The 18,411-nt window shown below is 52.6% G+C and overlaps 1 protein-coding gene across 1 annotated transcript; it reads left to right on the top strand.

Moving 5' to 3' along the window:
• The first annotated feature begins 260 nt into the window (after positions 1-260).
• Positions 261-17,023, top strand: SIRT2 (sirtuin 2). The gene is made up of 16 exons (XM_016206483.2): positions 261-374; positions 1,199-1,245; positions 4,264-4,312; positions 4,563-4,676; positions 7,417-7,458; positions 7,609-7,715; positions 7,833-7,889; positions 8,404-8,472; positions 12,752-12,881; positions 14,542-14,601; positions 14,880-14,935; positions 15,069-15,145; positions 15,230-15,281; positions 15,884-15,954; positions 16,098-16,164; positions 16,285-17,023. The coding sequence occupies exons 1-16, from the start codon at positions 359-361 to the stop codon at positions 16,438-16,440; spliced, it is 1,170 nt and encodes a 389-aa protein (XP_016061969.1). The 5' UTR covers positions 261-358; the 3' UTR covers positions 16,441-17,023.
• The last annotated feature ends 1,388 nt before the right edge of the window (positions 17,024-18,411 follow it).

Below are 18,411 nucleotides of genomic sequence, written 5' to 3'. Positions count from 1 at the left end.
CCTGATCCACCCAATCATAGTAAGGTAAATCTCTCACGCCCCGCCCCCTACCACACTATGACCAATCAGAGTTTCCATATGGACTACGGCTCTCTACTAGTTCCCACATTTTCCTGGCGCCCTTTATCAACGTGGCTACTGGCGCGGGGCACGTTGGGACTCGTAGTCCCGAACCTCTTTTTTTTTTTTTCCTCTTACCTAAGAAGGGCGTGCGCCCTGTATTGTGCGAAAGCTTCTATGAGGCCGCGCTGGCTGCTGGGAATTGTAGTTCTCTGTCCTGTCTCTGCCCCTACTGTTTCCGGTACCGTCACGGGGCCGAGCAGTCGGTGACAGCCCCGAGGGCCCCCGCCCGGCGCCCATGGCCGAGCCGGACCGTGAGTCGGGACGTCGGTGGGAGGGTCGGGCCGGGCTGCGCCGGGGCCTGGCTGAGGGCTGCAGGCCCCGGGGCCCGAGGGCGGGCATGGTGGGACAGGAAATAGGGGCTGCATGGGGAGGAGTGGAGTTCGGGGGGCCGTTGCTAAGTGATCCATATTGCTAGGTTGGTGGGCTTCTGGGTCGCGAGGTTTTAAGGGTCCGTTTGCCATGTCTCCCAAATTACTAATCACTGCGTGTGTCTCGCACCTTGGTCGCCAAAGACCCTCGTTAATAAGGACCTAGGTTGCTGCTGTCCCGGTTGCTAAGGGTACCTGGTTGTTAGGGGTAACTGTAGGATGCTAGGGGACCCCTGGTGTCCCGTCCTATCTCTTCCCTCTAGTTCCTGCGCCTCTCCTAAACATACCGTCCCCACCGCACCTCCTCTCCCACACTCATCTCCAGTCCGAGTATCTCTTACCTTTTCTCTTCCTTTCTAAACGTACCTGTTTGTAAATCCAACCCTCCCTGCGCACACACTTAAACTATTATGTCCGTCTGGACTCCTAAGGAGTCCTCCATGCCTTGTACCCTTTACTTTCTCTTTCCCTCTCCTAAACCTTCACGTCTCAGCCCCTTCGTCCCTCACTAACCTCCTCTCCTCCCAACACTCTCCACTCCGCTTTTCCCCACCCCCTCCCTCCCTCTACTGCATTTTTACCTCTACCCCGTACCCCAATATAACTAGTTTGGTGGGTCTTCTTGCTTCCGCCCCCTACCTTGAAGCCCTTCGTAACTCCTTAACCATTCCCTCCACTGTAACCACATCCTCCCCCTCCTCCCCCAGCCTCTGACCCTCTGGAGACCCAGGCAGGGAAGGTGCAGGAGGCTCAGGTGAGATGGGGAAGGGTGGAGGGAAGGAGAGAGATGGACTTGTTCCCACACCCCACTCCCCTGGGGGGAGGTGACAGAAGGGAGAGTTACCCCAGGGCCCTCAACTCACAGCCCCAATCCCTCGCCCCAACCTCCCAGTTCAGCTTCCTGGGGAATGGTGGATTCTGAGGACTGCCAGAGAAGGGTGTGCAGCCTCAACCCCAGGCCTGCCCTCCTGAACTTTCCTCATTCCTTGCCTCCTCCCCCAGTCCCTCCTGAACCTCATTTATGCTGCTCCTGGAAGAGACAGGCATCCAACTTGGTCCATGAACTCACAGATCTCATGGACAAGTGACTAGAAAATCACCCTACAGGGTAATTATGAAAATAGCTCAGGGCACTGTGGGAGCCCAGAGGAAACTTTGTGGGGTCACAGAGATTCCAACCATTCCCTTCCCTGGAGGAATCCCCAGGCTGGTCTAGGAGTCAGACTGAAGTAGACACATTTATAGTACATGAAGAATGACTTAGAATTTTCTTAGGCAAGGTGAGAAACGGCGTGTGCAAAGCCCTGGGTGCCTGGAAGAGTGTGATGTGTTCAGTAGGTGGTGGCTGGGGGCGGTCAGCTAATTGTATGCATGGCTTGCATTTATTGAGTACATACTTCAGCCGGGTACTCTGCTTAGTGCTTTATGGGCATCATCTCATTTCATCTTCCCAGCATTCCTGTGCGGGTCAAGGCCTATTGTGGCCATTGTACAGATGAGGAATTTGAGGCACAGTCGTTAAGTGTCCTGTCCTCTGTCCCTCAGCTAGAGGAGCAGGGAGGGGTTTGCAACCCACAGCACGTGGCACACTGCCTTGCAGATGCTTCAGGTAGAGGTAGGCAGGCTGACTTATACAGGCCTGAAGGCCCTGCGAGCACCTCTAGCTCCTGCTTAAGCCGAGTTGCTCCCACATGCTGGGCAGGGCCCTTGAGCCCTTCCACAGAGCCTCACTGTCTGCAGCCTGAAAGAATGCCAGCCTCCCCCCTGCCTCCCAGCAGTGAACTCGCTGCTCAGTTGCAGGCAATGCAGAAGCTTCCATGACAGCACCTCACAGGTATAGAGTATAAGCGCTTCCTGTCAGGCCAGGGCTTCTCCCTCGCCTGGATCCCAAAGCAGGGCCACTGTCAGAGAAAAATGTTTAATGTTAAAAAAGGATCCTCAGCCCCAAAGAGTGAGATTCGAGGGCGTAAATTGCAGCATTGTCCATAATGGGGCAAAACTGGAAACAGCCCAAGTGGCTGTCAGTAGATGGGTTAAATGAACTATGGGGCCTCCTTACAATACAACACTATGCAGCTGCTTTAGAGAATGAGGTGGATCTATAGTTTCTTGTTCTGCAGGAGATGCAGGGTGCAGCACTGTGTCCCATTTCTGGGAAAATGATGAGTTTCCTATTCAGAGAAAAAATTTGGAGTAATTACCATTATACTGTTAATAGTTATCTCAGGGGGAGAGGGGTGCAATTATGAGGCAGGTGCCCCAAGTTACACCTTGTCTAAAAGTCAGACTTTTTGCAAAGCTTATACAAATCAAAAAAGCAATAAAAAATTTAAATATGTTTGGAAGAGAGGTTCCTATTCAAAAAGACCTGGAACCAGATAGTGAGTGATGGAGGGAAGGGGTTATTAGAGGGGTTTTAAGCAGAAGAGTGAGTTGATCAGAATAGTTTTTACCAGACAGAGCTATGGCAGGGCCCATCCCTGGGCTAGCACACAAGTATTCATTCCATCAGTGGTGGACGGTACTGGAGCTCCTGCCGGGTGCCAGACCCTGTTCTTGGTGCTGGACATCCAGTGGCAAACACAAAAACCCCTAGCTTCATCTTGACATCATGGTGGACCTTGTAGATGTTGGTGATATGATTAGATTGGAGACACCAAAGAGAAAGACCTGTGAAGTTGATGGGAGTGGACCAGCCCAGACAGGCCATCACACGGAGGGAAAAGGGGTAGATCGGAGGTGGAGACTGATGCTGGGAGCCTAGGTAGGAGTCTGGGATAGGGTCCCCAAGGGGAGAGGACAGGCTAGACCAGGTGGAGCACTGAGGATGGGATGCATTATGGCAGGAGGGCAGGGGAGGGAGGCTGGATGCATCTGGCAGACTGGGAGATGGAGGCCACACTGAGATGGGGCCTGTGAGGAGAAGCAGGTTTAAGGGAGATGCTGAGGCCAATTTGGGACACAGTGGGAGTGAGGGGCCTTGGGTCCCTTAGAGGGAGACATCCAGGAGGCCATAGGAACCTTGGATCAGAGAGGTGGCATCTTTGGTGACTGGTCCCAGGGCATTGGCATGGATGAGGAGACTACCCCAGGGAAGGTGGAGAGAGAAAGCAGGGAGAGCCCAGGACAGAGTCCCAAGAACTACAATTTAGGAGCCTGGCCAAGGGGAGGAGTCAATAAAGGAGATGGAGGGGTAGGAAAGGCACTATCTGGGGCTTCCAGCAGGAGGGATGACAGCCACAGGGTGAAGACTGAGGTGTTTTCACTGGCATTATTCCATTATTATGGGTGACATTGGTGAGGAGGTGGCAGGGGTGCTGGGAAGGGGAGGCAGGTGCACGCTACAGGGGACAAGAGGGGATGCAAGGAGAGAATGTGGGCTTGCACATAGAATAGCAATAGTCAGCGCCTCCTGAGCACTTACCCCGCTGGGTGCTGTCTGAGCACCTCACATACTTAACTCATTTCATCTCACAATAGCTCGCTGAAGTGGGTGCCCTCTGAGCTCCATCTCTAAGATGAGGAGCTCTGAGACAGAAAAGCAAAGCCACTCACATGAGATTATGCTTCTTGGGAGTAGCAAGCCAGGTCCCCAACACAGGTGCCCTGTCCCAGAGCCCACACACTGACCCCCCAGAGCTGTCCCTCCACCACCCCTCGTTTCATTGGGGCCACCTCCCAACCCAAAGCCTTTCCCCAAACCGGGGTATCACCCCACCCACTTCCTAATCCCACTTCTTGGGCCTGGCCACCCCACCCCCACCCCTTCCAGGACTCAGATTCCGACACTGAGGAAGGAGCGGCTGGTGGAGAAGCAGAGAGTGAGTATCTTCCTTAGGAGCCGGGTTCTGTGGGGGCTGAGGTGGGGGCGGTTTAGGGCAGGGGTCAGAGTGATGCCCCTCACCTCCATCAGGGGTGACATTCAGGTGTGTAATAAGGAGGCCCCTGGCTGGGCCGGGAATGGAGCCTTCAGTTGTGGGAAGGCAGGGGATCCCTGGGCTGGGGCAGGGCCACTCCAGGCCTCTGCACCCGAGCTGAGTGCCCACTGCTGTCTCTCTTCTTTTTGGCCAGTGGACTTCCTGCGGAATCTCTTCTCCCAGACACTGGGCCTGGGCACCCAGAAGGAGCGTCTGCTGGACAACCTGACCCTGGAAGGGGTGGCCCACTACATGCTGAGCGAACGCTGTAAGTCCCCCTTCCAACTGCATTGGGCCACTTCCCGCCTCCTGGCCCCACGTGACTTCCCAGCCCCAGCCACTTGAACCACTCACACCTTTTGTCTACAAATAACAGGAAAACCAATTCATACTGGTTTATGCCAAAAAAGGAGTCTGTTGACCCTTTAACTGAATTCCAGCTTGAAGCACTGCTGGGTCCAGTGGCTTCGTGTTGTCAAAAATCAGAACCCTCTAGGCACTGCTTTCCTCTGTGTTGGGGTAAAGGTAGCTCCTGGCAGCTCCAAATGCAAGTTCCACCAGCCTCGCAGATCCCACTGAAGAGCTTCCTCTCCCAGTGGTTCAAGCAAAAGAGCAAAGATAGGCTTCAGTTGGTGCAGGTTGGGTCATGTTCTTACCACAAACCAATCACTGTGTCTCTGATTGTCCAGGCCTGGGCCACATCTCCATTGCTGAACTCTGATTGGCCAGGCCTATTTGATAGAATGAAGGTGATAATAATAGTTCTTACCTCATAGAGTTATTAGGGGGTAAAAAAATTAATAAAGATGTAAATGCCCTGGACAGGACATGGAGCATAGCAAGAGCTGTGTAAGGGTTCCCTGTGATTATTATTACAGGAAGCTTCTTTCAGCTAGTGTGTAGGTGACTCTTTACTGGGTCACCATGTAGTTTATATTTCTCGCAGTGAGCTGAGGTCACCGGAGTCTGAGAAACCAAGCCCGGCAGTCCTCGACTAGAACAATCGACCCTTTGAGGGTCCTGAACAGGCCTTTGTTGAGGGCGTCTTCTCCAGTTTCCCTGGCTTCCAGCTGCTGCCGGCTCCCTCCTGGGGCTCTGTCTCCTGGGCAGGCCCTCAGCTGTCTGCAGCCAGCTTCTGGTTCGGGTGTGCCCCAGAGGACACAGGCTATGGCTATAAAGCTTTTGCTCCTCCATCTGCCTGCCCCTGGATTTTAGGATAATTGGCTCATGAGAGGGCCTATGAGGGGATAATAATAAATAATAACAGTTAATTGAGCCCTCACTGTTTGCCAAGCACTGGGCCAAGCATTTGACCGGCCTCCTCTCATTTGATCTTCACATAATTATACCTGTGGGATCATTAGAAGAGTGATCTGGACAGAGGAGGAAACTAAGGCCCAGAGAAGCTGTGACTTGGTGCGGGGTCACACAGCTACCTAGAGGCAGAGTCAAGGCTCAGCCCCAGGCCCCCTGAATCCAGAGCACAGGCTCCTTCCCCAGTGGCCCTCCACTGGGTCCAGCCCGGCCTGGTCTGAGGGCATCCCTGAGACTGAAGCCAGGGGCCAAGGCTGTGGCCAGCCTCAGCCTTTGTCACCCTTACTGTCCTCCTTTGGACAGAACACCCCAGAGGTGCCCGGTTCACAGGGCTTCACTTGTGTCTGTTCATCAGCTGACGGCCAGATGCCAGGGCTGTGTGGCAGGGCCGCCTGCCAGCCAGCAGCCGAAGAGGCAGCTGGGCTGTTGTGAAATGATTCGACCCCTGCCACGTCTTCCCATCCTCTTTTCTGAAAGCTGGTGAAAATGGGAAAACAGAGTGCTTATAGGTTTACAAATCATGGCTCTCAAGAAATTTAGTGCAATTTACTCAAAGCATAATAGCAAACACATACACAGTTGACCCTTGAACAACACGGGTTTGAAATGCATGGGTCCACTTATATGCAGATTTTTCTCAATATGTAAATGGATTTTTCAACATGTAAATGGGTTTCCTCTTCCTTATGATTTCCTTAATAATTTTCTTTTCTCTAGCTTACTTTATTGTAAGAATGCAGTATATAATACATGTAGCATACAAACATGTATTAATTGATTCTTTATATTATAGGTAAGGATTCCAGTGAACAGTAGGCTCTTAGTAGATTAGTTTTGGGGGAATCAAAAGTTATAAATGGCCTGGCTAGCATGGCTCAGTGGTTGAGCATCAACCTATGATCCAGGAGATCAAGGTTTGATTCCCCATCAGGGCACATGCCCAGGTTGCAGACTCGATCCCCAGTGTGGGGTCATGCAGGAGGCAGCCGATCAATGACTCTTTCATCGTTGAGCTTCTGTCTGTCTCTCCCTCTCCCTTCCTCTCTCTGAAATCAACAAAGATATATTAAAAAAAAAAAAAAAAAGATGTAGTTTTGTCTAGATCTGGTTAGGGCAGAAAATTTTCTCCAAGTGGCCTTTTCTTGACTATCTAAGTTGGTATAATTTCAAATAGTAGATTCTTTGTTCCCATACTGTGTCTTCCACCAGTCAGCTATGTGACTGCTTCCTCTCTCTGAGCCTTGGTTTCCTCATCTGTAAAATGGAGATGTTATTTTTTTCTTTTATTTTAAACATTTTTTTAATATGTTTTTATTGATTTTTTTTCTTTTTCTTTTTTTTTGGAGAGAAAGGAAGGGAGAGGGAGAGAGAGATAGAAACATCGATTGGCTACCTCCTGCACATCCCCTGCTGGGGATCAAGCCTGCAACCTGGGCATGTGCCCTGACTGGGAATCAAACCAGTGACCTCTTGGTGCGTGGGACGATGCTTAACCAACTGAGCCACACCAGCTGGGCTAAAATTGGGATGCTAAAACCACCTGCCTCAAGATGGTTGGGAGTTCTGTTCATGGATCTGAAATGTTTGCCCCGGGGCCTGGCACCGAGTGAACAGTGTCAGGGGCTGTGATAGATGGTGTTATTTTGGGGGCTGAGCAAACCATGTCACATGATGCATAAACTCCTCTCTTCCAGGTCGCAGGGTCATCTGTTTGGTGGGAGCTGGAATCTCCACGGGTAAGTGCCCCCTCCCCCAGGAGCCGCCCCCGGGGGAGCCCATTCCAGGGTCTGGGGGGAGCCGTGTTCTGGCTCTCACTTGGGAGGGTCACTGTGGTATAGATGGGGCCCAGGTCCCTGATGGATTGTTCCCTGCCCCTCCTCCCCCAGCCGCGGGCATCCCCGATTTCCGCTCCCCATCCACGGGCCTCTATGCCAACCTGCAGAAGTACCATCTTCCCTACCCAGAGGCCATCTTTGAGATTGGCTACTTCAAGGTATGTGCAGGGAGGAATGTCTGCAGTGATAGGAGTGGGGGGCAGAATGGGGTCATCTGCTCTTATGTCACCGGAGACATCTGGGTGCCCACCTGCCCTTTGCTCGCTCTCTCACAGAAACATCCTGAGCCCTTCTTCGCCCTCGCCAAGGAACTCTATCCTGGGCAGTTCAAGGTGAGCTCTTTTTTGCCAGGGAAACAGGAAAGGTTGGTGGACAACAGGCATGGGAAGGGCCGCTTGGACAAATATCATGTGGTCATTAAGTACATGGACTCTGGGCCCAGACTGCCTGAGTCTGACTTCTGATCCCTCACTTCCTGCCCTTTTGATCTTTAGCCTCAGTTTTCCCATCTGTAAAATGAAGCTGACAATATTATATGAAAAAGGTTGTTGTGAGGCTTCAATGAGTTAACAATACATTCAAAAGCCCAGACCCTGGAGACATGCTGCTTTTGTACGAACCCCAACTTGACAACTTGGCAGCTGTGCGACTCTGGCAAGACAGTCAGCTTCCCTGAGCTTCAGTTGCCTCATCTGTGAAATGGGGTAATGATGGTCTCTGCCTTGCAAGGTCCATGTGAGACTCCATGAGGTATAACAGGCACAGGGCCTAGAACAGTGACAGGCACGTGGTGATGTGGGGACTGCCTCTGTCATTGTCAGCATTGTTATGATTGCTCCCCTCCAGCCAACCCTGTGTCACTACTTCATCCGCCTGTTGAAGGAGAAGGGGCTGCTCCTGCGCTGCTACACTCAGGTACGTGGGCTGTGGGCCTGCTGGGAGGAGGAGGGTGGTGACATGTGGCCTGGCACCTCTGTGTTAAGGTTTTCCAGCAGATGATACCAGAATGACCCGATCTAACAAAATCTGTACACTATGACAGTATCCTCCTGGGTGGCCGTAGTGTGTTAAGAAAGGGGCATCTTTTATAATTTGCACAAAGGCCTCATATGTACCATGTGTCCCTGGCTCCTACATGTCAGGTGCTCAGCCAAGGGCCTCAGCAAGGACAGCTCACCGTGCTGGCTCCTGGACTGGTCAGCAAGATTTCTGGGATCTCACACCCTAACAGTAAAAAATGTTTGTGCCTCTACCTTTGTTTTATGATTATGCATTGAAATTACATGACATCGTGCAGGCTATAAATTATACCTCAACCCCAAATTATAAAATAGAGAACCATGAATGTAAATAGGTGTTCTAATGTTCCCTTCGCACACCTGGCCACGTGGAGCCTGCAGCCCCAGAAGCTGCCACCAGGGGGAGGATGGATTCTTTGCAGGTCCACATCTTGCAAATGGGGACACGTGCTCTTGGTGGTGAGATGGGGAAGGGGACAGTCACCTCCTGGGAGGAGCTCGGGCTCAGGATAAACCCCACCTTTCTTCCCAGAGGGTCAGCTTTATCCATTGATGTGCTTCAGACGTGATGCAAACAGCTCACCTGAAGCCAGTACCCTCCGTGCGTGATTTCGTGGGCTGTTCACCTTGGCCCTGCTGGCATCCCTGTTTGTCAGCTTCTGTCACAAATGTTTCCTGAGTGTCAACCCAGTGCCAGGCCCTGCTGGCAACAAACAGAGCAGACCCCCTGCCCTCCTGAAGCTGACACTCTAATGTGGGGAGAGACCGTGGACACGATATGCATAAGTGGCTTATCTAGTGCGGCAGATGGTGCAAGTTCTTTGGAGTAGGATTAAGCAGAAAGGGGGAGCTGAACCTCTGTGTGTGGGGGGTGGGGGGTTGTAAACAAGGCATCAGGAAGGCCTCACTGAGAAGCGGACATTTATACAAAGACCCGAAGGAGGGGAGCAGGGAACCATGGGGTTATCTTGGGGGAGTGGTTCCAGGCAGAGAACAGCCAGTGCGAGGTCCTGAGGGAGACTGCATTTGGTGTGTTCAAGAAGCTGGATCTGAGCGGGCAAGAATGGAAGAGACGAGGTCAGGGAGGTGACAGGGGCAGACCATGTGGGGCCTCGGGGCCCTTTACCATGAGCAAGATGGTGCCACAGGAGGGCTCTGAGTAGGGCAGGGATGAGGTCACATGTCCCTCTGGCTACCTTTAGGCGCTAGACTGTGGGCACAGCAGCAAGGGAGCTGCAGAGACCTGCGAAGAGGCTGGGCCAGGATGCGGGTTGTCAAGCGGGAGAAGGGGCGGGTTATGATGGAACCAGTAGGACTTGCTGATGGATTAGATGTGAAATGATTCATGAGAGAGAGGAGTCAAGGACGACTGGACAGCTCTCGGCCTGAGCACCTGCTGCTTTTCACTGAGATGGTGGGAGGTTGCGGGGGTGGGAGCCGCGGAGGAGTTTGCTTTGAGGCCTTTTGAGGTTGAGATGTCCATGTGGAGATGTGGACAGATGGTTGGACACAGGAGTCTAGACTTGAGGCGGAGGGGCAGCATATAGAAATGTTTAAACGCACCAGGCGGGATGAGATCACAGGGTGCCAGCATGAGAAGCCCAGGCCCAGGGCAGCGGCCGGTCAGGGCTGCTCAGCGGGCTCACTTCCCAGCTCTGCAGAGGCAAAACCCCCTGCCCTTGACCATGAAAGCGTAGCAGCTGCCCGCTATTTTTACATGAGAGCCAACGTGAGTACATTCAGGGGTCAGAGTGTACTCTGCAGGCATTCCCCCTCCAGCCGCAAAATTTAATGCATGAATTTAACTCCGCATAATATTCAGAACGGCATACTACCCAAAAGAGATAAAGGTGGAAGAAATCTTTCCACTCTTACATTTCATGAAACCATTTTTTTCAAACTCGACAACCTCTTCCTTGCTCTCAGCCACTGTTTGAGTCACTGACCCAGTTTCCTGGAACACGTTGTCTTTGCTACTTTCTGAATTGTGACAACGCAGCAATTCTGAAGCGATGTTCATGCAATTTTTATCTCAAGGCACGAGTATCCACTCAAATAGGAAAACAGTTGTCCTGGTCACTCAGCTCACTGTGACTGCTGTAGTGAAACGGTCTTTTAAATACATGTGGCATTTGCACTGTGCATAGGATTTGGACTTGGCTTTTTTTTTTTTTTAACAACCAGTTTATTGCCTCTCTTTATTTTTCACTTGTCATGAAAATTGTGTAACTGGGCAGCTAAAGGAACCTCACCTCGCCTTTTGGTAATGCACAGCCATACTTTAAAATTTTTATTATTATTATAAGTGTTTATTTGAGCCAAACTGATGACATATCTGTCCTCAAGATCTCAGATGCTCCCTGGACTTGGCTTTCTCTCACCTGACCCCTTGTCTGGAAGACCCTTCCATATCCACATCCACATAGCAGCGTCATGCCTTTTAGCTGCCTTTGGTGATGTGTTAACCAGGGACACGATGCTTTGAAACAAAAAGGGAAGCAAGTAAGCATCGGATTTCAGGTGAAAATCCAGACTTCAGTCTCCTGAAAACTGGGAAGAGCTGCATCCTGGGCGGCTTTCCCAGGGAGAACAGCCAGCTGGAGCTGAGTGGCCAGCGCCCGCTCTGGGAACTCACCCTTGCCCAGGGCCCACCTCCTCTCCATGGCCCGTTTCCTGCCAGGCACTGGGGCCACGCAGCAGTTCTGTGTCTCATCTCAGTTCAGTGTTTGTCCTTTGGGACAGAACTTCCTTGGGCTGGACACCCCCCCACCTTCGCTCCCTATAGGCCACTGTTCTTGACACCTTCGTGTGTCCCCTTTGAAGGTATTCTATACTTAGGCGAGCAGATACACAGATTCAAATCTGTTTCTTTCACATCCTGTAGCCACTGCCTGTGTGCTTTTTTGCCTTTTAACATCTCAGTGAGATCATTTCATATCAGCGCAAACAGGTTGGCCTCGTTCTTTGTTTTTGTTTGTGGTTTCTTGATTGCACATGGCGTCAGAGCACAGGCATTTAGGCAGTTCTCCTACACGTTATTGAGTTATTTGTACACACGCTGCTTAGGCACAAGACAGTCAGTAGTAGGCTGAATCAAGTAACAAAGGCAAAACTAGGATTTCTAGTAGAGAGGGGGAGGGGAAAGCTGCCCAGAGTCTGGGAACAGTGACTCTTGTCAGCATGTTTTGGGGGTAAGCTGATTGCTGGCAGGGAGCAGAGAGAGCAGTTGGGGCCATCTGCCCTTGAAAGGGAACCTTTCAGTTGGCCATGGCATCTCCAGGAAACCTTGTCGGTTCAGCTGTGGACTACATGTGACAGGCCAGCTCTGTAACGTCTGCCAGTGTCCTCCGTCAGCACCTGCCTCATGGACAGACAGAAGCTGCTCCAGACCAGCTGTGTGTTTAGAGAAAAATGAGAGAGCACCAATGTGTATGTGGAAGAGACTATTCTTGTATGGTCAATAAGAAAAGTATCTCTGTCTTAAAAGAATACAGGTTAAGGTGCTATCAATGAACCGACTATAGTCAGAAACCTGACTGCTAAATAGGAAAACAGTGTGATTAAAATAGTCATCAATCTCGCTCTCTCGCTCTCTCTCCCTCCCACTCTCTCTGAAAAGCAATGGAAAAAGTATCCTTGGGTGAAGATTAACAAACAAATAAACAAAAAAAACACAAATAGCCCCTCCTGAGTTTTTTATTTGTGTTACTGCTTGGCAAGGGCTGCCACATTACTGCGCAGGTTGGGTGCTTCACAATGACTCCGCATCTGAGTGGGCTCCATTTACAATGGAAACATTGTACATTTGCACAGTATCTCAACAGATTTCTAGTAGGTGGCACTAAAGTGTGTGGTTCTGACAAAACAAATGATCTGAAAAATGGAGGCAAAGTGGCCTGAATTTGCAGAAAAGCGCCATATGAGCTGGTGGTGGCCGTAGGGCCTGATTTTCATACGCATTTGAGTTCGGAGCCGTGTCTGAAGTGTCCATGACTTTTACCCTTTCAGCAGCAGCATCAGAATAAACAAGTTTCAGACACACCCTGCCCCTTGCTTTTCCCTTCCTTCTCTCTCCCTGTCCCACTGGTCTCTCTCGGCTACAGCTCCCTGCTCTGCTTTCTGTCCCTGAGAGTGTGGTTCACTCCTAACCCTCTTCCCTCCCTCTCTCCTTCCAGAACATAGACACCCTGGAGCGAGTGGCTGGGCTGGAGCCCGAGGACCTAGTGGAGGCCCATGGAACCTTCTACACATCGCACTGTGTCAGCCCCCTCTGCCGGCAGGAATACACTCTCAGCTGGATGAAAGGTGAGGGACTGGAGCTCATCCCGCATGCAGGCCTCCTGCGCACTCCTCAGCGCCAGGGACAGGGCCTCCCCCATGTGTCCTGTTCTGTCAGCACAGCTCTGTGGCTCTTTTAGTAGATAATGGCAGCCTCCAAAGATTCGAGGGGACGGTGAGTTTTGTTGCTCCATCACCACCCCACAGCCAGGTTGTGATGGATACAAGCTCCAGACCCCGTTCAGCCACACAGAGAGGACCCCAAATGGTCACACAGCCTGCTCTCTGAGGTCATGAAACCCCAGCTCTTTATCCTATGAGGGGGGCTCTAACCCTGTCATATGTAAGGTGCTCATCAAGGCAGCCAGAACTCAGCTCTACGAAGAGCAGAACTGTCCAACAGAATTTCCGAGATGAGGGAAACCTTCCATATGTGCGCTGTCCAGTATGGCAGCCGCTGGCTTCATGCGACTGCTGGACACTCGAAATGTGACTATTGGGACCGGGCGACTGAATTTTAAATTTTATTCATTTAAATGTAAAAGGCCATATCTGCTATGACCACCATATTGGACAGCACTTGTACGAGAAGCACAGAACTCAATTAGCCCATGAGATTCAGGCGAGCAGAATCTATGGAGTGTGAAGCGGACACAGGCCTGGTCAGGGTTAAAGTCTGGGACTGCCGCCAGGGGTGTAGACTATAAGGCTTGCTAAAGTCACAGTCCCCGTTCATGTAAGGGCAGAGTGTCCAAAAAAAAAAAAGGGAAAAAATCCAGTGAATCCACATTTCTTGAATGCCAGCAAGAGCCTATTACTGACATCCACTGTGTGGATTAAGGAGACACTTATTTCACCCATGAAAACCCATTTCTGACATTCTTTATGCTGACTTCACAAAGCCCCTGGTGTCCATGGGAAATAAGGACAGCACTTGTAGTAGGGCCTCTGGAGTGTGGCCTTTCTGATGAAACACCAGCTGACACCCCCCCCCCCCAACGTGAGGAGGCCTGAGTAGCCGGGCCACCCGCAGCTGGGGGCGACATACAATAAACATTACCCCGTTCTGTTCACTTATAGCAGTACCACATGCGGCACCCACAAAATAGCACACTGTCAGCGCAGAAATGTTTTAAAGTAAATGACAGACATTAAAACAGTGCTCTCAATATTTGTCAAAGAAATGAATGAATAGTTGAACGAACGAGCTAGGATTCTATGGGTTGCAAATGACAAAATGCTTTTCAAGTTTCCTTAGTCAGTAAGCAAGGATGGTGTGGGGTGCGGCTGGGACCACCAGGCCTCTCTGAGCCAGGAGGAAATAGGGCTGCCCTCAAGGACTCACAGGCAGAGCTTCATTACTGACTCCAGATTCCCCAGGTCAGGAGCTGGGGAGTCCAGTGGCCCCTGTTAGGAGCAAGTGTCTGCTCATTTATTGATTCTTTCATTCAGCGAAGCCTGGTGCTGGGAGCCACCCTTGGACTCCTGGGGCGTGGAGGAGGGGAGGGGCAGTTCTCTGAGAAGGGGGGTCCTTTCTGATCAGGGCAGACACCCCAGGAGGCTCCCCGGTGACTGGGTGTGTTTGTGTGGACAGTGAAGGCAGGGGCAGGGGGAGGCGGCAGGGCAGGCTGTGGCCCCCAGCCCAGAGCCTCTCGCTACCTCCTCCCCTTCCCCTCTCCACATCCAGAGAAGATCTTCTCAGAGGTCACTCCCAAGTGTGAGAAGTGTCAGAGCGTGGTGAAGCCTGGTAAGCCTTGGGGCCAGGGACCAACCGAAGGAGACTTGGACTGGACCCCCCCAACCCCTTCCCGAGAAGGCCACAGTCGCCGTCACCCCGCCTCTGCTTACCCTCTCTCCAGGGAGAGGGCTCCATACCCTGGCCTGTCCCTGCTGCTCACATTCCCACCCAGCCCTGAGGTCTGCCTTCTGCTCCTGCCTTTTCTCGTCTCCATCCCTGTCTCTGTCTCCCCCGTTCACTGTCCCTTTCCATCCTGCGTTGTCTGTCTGTCCATGTTTCCACCTCAGACATCGTGTTCTTCGGCGAGAACCTCCCAGCACGTTTCTTCTCCTGCATTCAGTCAGTAAGTGTCTCTGCACCGCCCTGTGTGCAGCCCCTGTGGGGACAGCCTGCGCCCTGCCCTGGGGAGGGTCAATTCCCCCCAGAGCTGTAGTGGGCTGGGGGCCATGGAGCCCTCACGGCTGCACCCCTCACAGGACTTCCTGAAGGTTGACCTGCTCATCATCATGGGCACCTCCCTGCAGGTGCAGCCCTTCGCATCCCTCATCGGCAAGTAGGTTGGGGGTCAGGGCTGGGGGGTGCTGGGGGCTCGGGGAGCCAGGATGTGTCCTCACCACTCAACTCACCGTCCCCCCAGGGCACCCCTCTCTACCCCCCGCCTGCTCATCAACAAGGAGAAAACTGGCCAGGTGAGTGGGCTTTTGTTGGCACCCTCTCGTTCTGTTCTTCCTGCCTGCTCGCTCCCACATGGGTCCCCATTCCCTCCCACTGGCCTCCTCGGAACGAAGGGAGGGGTCTCTAGGGAACCCAGTAGTTCAGATCGCTCAGCTCAGGACCAGGGATTCCAGGGTTCAGAGGGATCAGTCCTCCGCTGCCCTGACTCTAAAACTCCACAGGCCTTTGGGTAATTTAGGACCCTTTTGAGCAAGTGACATAACCCCAACTCAGAGCCACTGAAGCCAGAACAGGGATGTTGCACTTTCTGGGACTGAAGCATCAGGGCAGCTGGAGCCAGGACCTGCTCAGTGGCATCAGTCACCAGCCTTGGGCTCCCTTCTGGAGAGTGACGTTTCCTCGAACAGGCAAACATGCCACGTGCCAGACGCTGTTGTAAGCATGTCCCTGCATTAACCCACTGACAGTACAACCCTAGCAGTGGGTTCGTGGATCATCCCCATTCTACAGATAAGGAAACTGAGATTTGGTGAGGCCATGTCACCTTAGCAAAGTCACAGGGCTGGGATGTAAACCCAGTGCTCTTAGCTCTCCCCGCGCCCCTGCTTCCCTGCAGACTGACCCGTTCCTGGGAATGATGATGGGCCTCGGAGGAGGCATGGACTTCGACTCCAAGAAGGCTTACAGGTGAGGCCTGGGTCTGCTGTTGGGGGTGGAGCCTGCAAGGGACAGGTCCAAGGTGGGATGGAGGGTGTGAGGGCACAGGGACAGGGCAGAGCTGGCAGGGGCCCGGGGCAAGCCTGGGAGATCTGACTCTCACTCAACCACAGGGATGTGGCCTGGCTGGGTGACTGTGACCAGGGCTGCCTGGCTCTTGCTGACCTCCTCGGATGGAAGGTGAGGAGCCTGGGCCACCCCAGCCCACCCTCAACCCAGTCCCTGGACCCCTGCCCCATGGGTCCTCTGACCCCATGAGGCATGGTGACTTCTGACCTCTGGAAACATTGTCCCCTGCAGAAGGAGCTGGAGGACCTTGTCCGGAAGGAGCATGCCAGCATTGACGCTCAGTCAGGGTCGGGGATTCCCAACCCCACCTCATCAGCTTCCCCCAGGAAGTCCCCACCTGCCCCCAAGGAGGAGGCCAGGACCACAGAGGGGGAGAAATCCCAGTGACACCTGTGTCTCCCAGGCAGGACACTCAGCTCCTTTGAGACACTGAGCCCCAACCAGCCCTGGCCCTCCCTAACTTGCAGCTCTTGTCTGGAGAGCTCAGAGCAGTCCCTCAATCTCATAACCACTCCCTCCTAAAACTGGGGTCCCAGCCCCCCTGACCCTGGCAAATCTCTAACATATCCTGAGGGCTGAGGCTTGGGCAGCCGTTTTCTAATAGCCTGGAGCCTCTAACCACCCCCAGGCAAGGATCAACCTCGCCTAATCTCTAACTGCTCCTGGGAGACCAGGGAGGGGGCCTCCAAATTTCTAACTGTCCCAGGACAGGGCCCCAGGGCCCCCATACTCTGAACTGCTCCCAGGGACCTGTGGCCAAGTAGACAAAACTTAACCTACCCTGGGTGGGGCTGAGGCCTCTCCAAACAGAAAATGGGCTTTGAGCCTGAAGGCCTCCCACCTCTCTGCCTCCAAGTCCCCAAGTGGGTGCTAGGCTGGGCTGCCTTCACTCAGGACCCAATTCCCATGTGGGGATGAGCAGATGATGTTGCTTATTGGAGATAAATTAAAAACAAAAAACTAACAATCAGCTGTCTGGCCTTGCAGTTTCTTTCTGTGGGCTCACAGGGAAGCAGCAGGAGGGAGGGGTAAGATCTGGGGCCACTTAAGGAAACCCGGACATCTACAGGCTCTTGTGAGAAACAAAGCAAGGGATGCTGACAGGGGACTCCAGAGTGGGTGGGAGCCTCATAGCTCTTACCCCTGGACTTCCAGTCCGCCAGGGTCCCTTTCTCCAAAGCCTTGTCACCTGAGGCCTGAGCACCCAGAAAGAGGGAGGAAGGTCGATTTCAGATAACCCCTCAGCCCCGCCTCTTCCCCCCCAGCTCAGCTTCCTCTCTGTGAGGCTCACTTTCACTTCCTGCTCCTCCAGCCTCGGAGAACAGGTAGGGGCCTCCAGGGACAGAGCAGCTGGCATTGTTACCCCCCCACACACCGCCTTCTTTGGTATTAGGCAGCTCCCCATCCTGCCCTGCCCAGCACCACCCACCTCCTCCTCCCCCTCTCATGGGACCCAGGTGAGCATCTGCCTCTCTCCCCCATCCCTCCTGCCTGCCTCTTCCAGGACAGGGCACCTGCCCTGGTTCCCCCTTCCTGACACCCTGGGCTTCTGGTCAGTGGGCTGGTTGATTTGTTTAGCTGTTTATTATCCATCCACTCTACCTACCCCAAAAAGAATGGATGCCCCTGAGAGCAGGGCCTATTCTGTCCCCAGGGCACCAGCACCTAATTCTGGGCCTGTAACCAATATTTGTGGGATGCATGGATGTCTAGATCCAGGTTCCTACTCCTAGGAATGCTTCAGGGGAACTATTCAAAAATGCCCACCTCAACTGGTAACCCACTATAGGCATCTGTACCTGGTTAAAGGTTGGGGTCCAATGGACAGATAGAGGGTTGGCTATGTGAGAAAGCAAAGAGTAAAATAATGGTAGAATCTAGGTAGTGGGTATAGGGATGTACCCTGTAAAATTCTTTTCATTTTTCTGAATGTTTGAAATTTTTCATAAAAAAATGTAGGAGGGCAATATTTGAGGGTCCCTCCATAGACTGGGAAGGGAGTAGCAGGGGGCGTTGTATAACATTCGTCTCATTTATGGAGCTGATTATGGACCGAGCCCTTTTCTAGGCACTGGGTTTTGACTACGCTTGTTACTCAGCTGGTCCACATTCACACGGCTGCACTGGATGTTAAAACCTGAAATATTTCCCCACCGTTTGGTAAATGCTTGCCATTTTGAGTCCTCTCCCTCTCCTCCCACCCCAAGACACACTGACCTCCCTCCCGGGATCCCAGAGCACCCCACCATCCAGTGATGAAAGAATTCACAACTGGCACAGAAAGAAGCCTTGGGTCCATTCTGATTGGCGAGGGTCTCTGCCATACTGGTTGCAAATATTTTGAACATTACCCCTGAA

The sequence above is a fragment of the Miniopterus natalensis genome, chromosome 18 (assembly GCF_054644295.1).
Source record: "Miniopterus natalensis isolate mMinNat1 chromosome 18, mMinNat1.hap1, whole genome shotgun sequence".
Classification (NCBI taxonomy): domain Eukaryota; kingdom Metazoa; phylum Chordata; class Mammalia; order Chiroptera; family Miniopteridae; genus Miniopterus; species Miniopterus natalensis.
The sequence above is the reverse complement of the archived record's forward strand: the minus strand, read 5'-3'. Positions and strand labels throughout refer to the sequence as shown.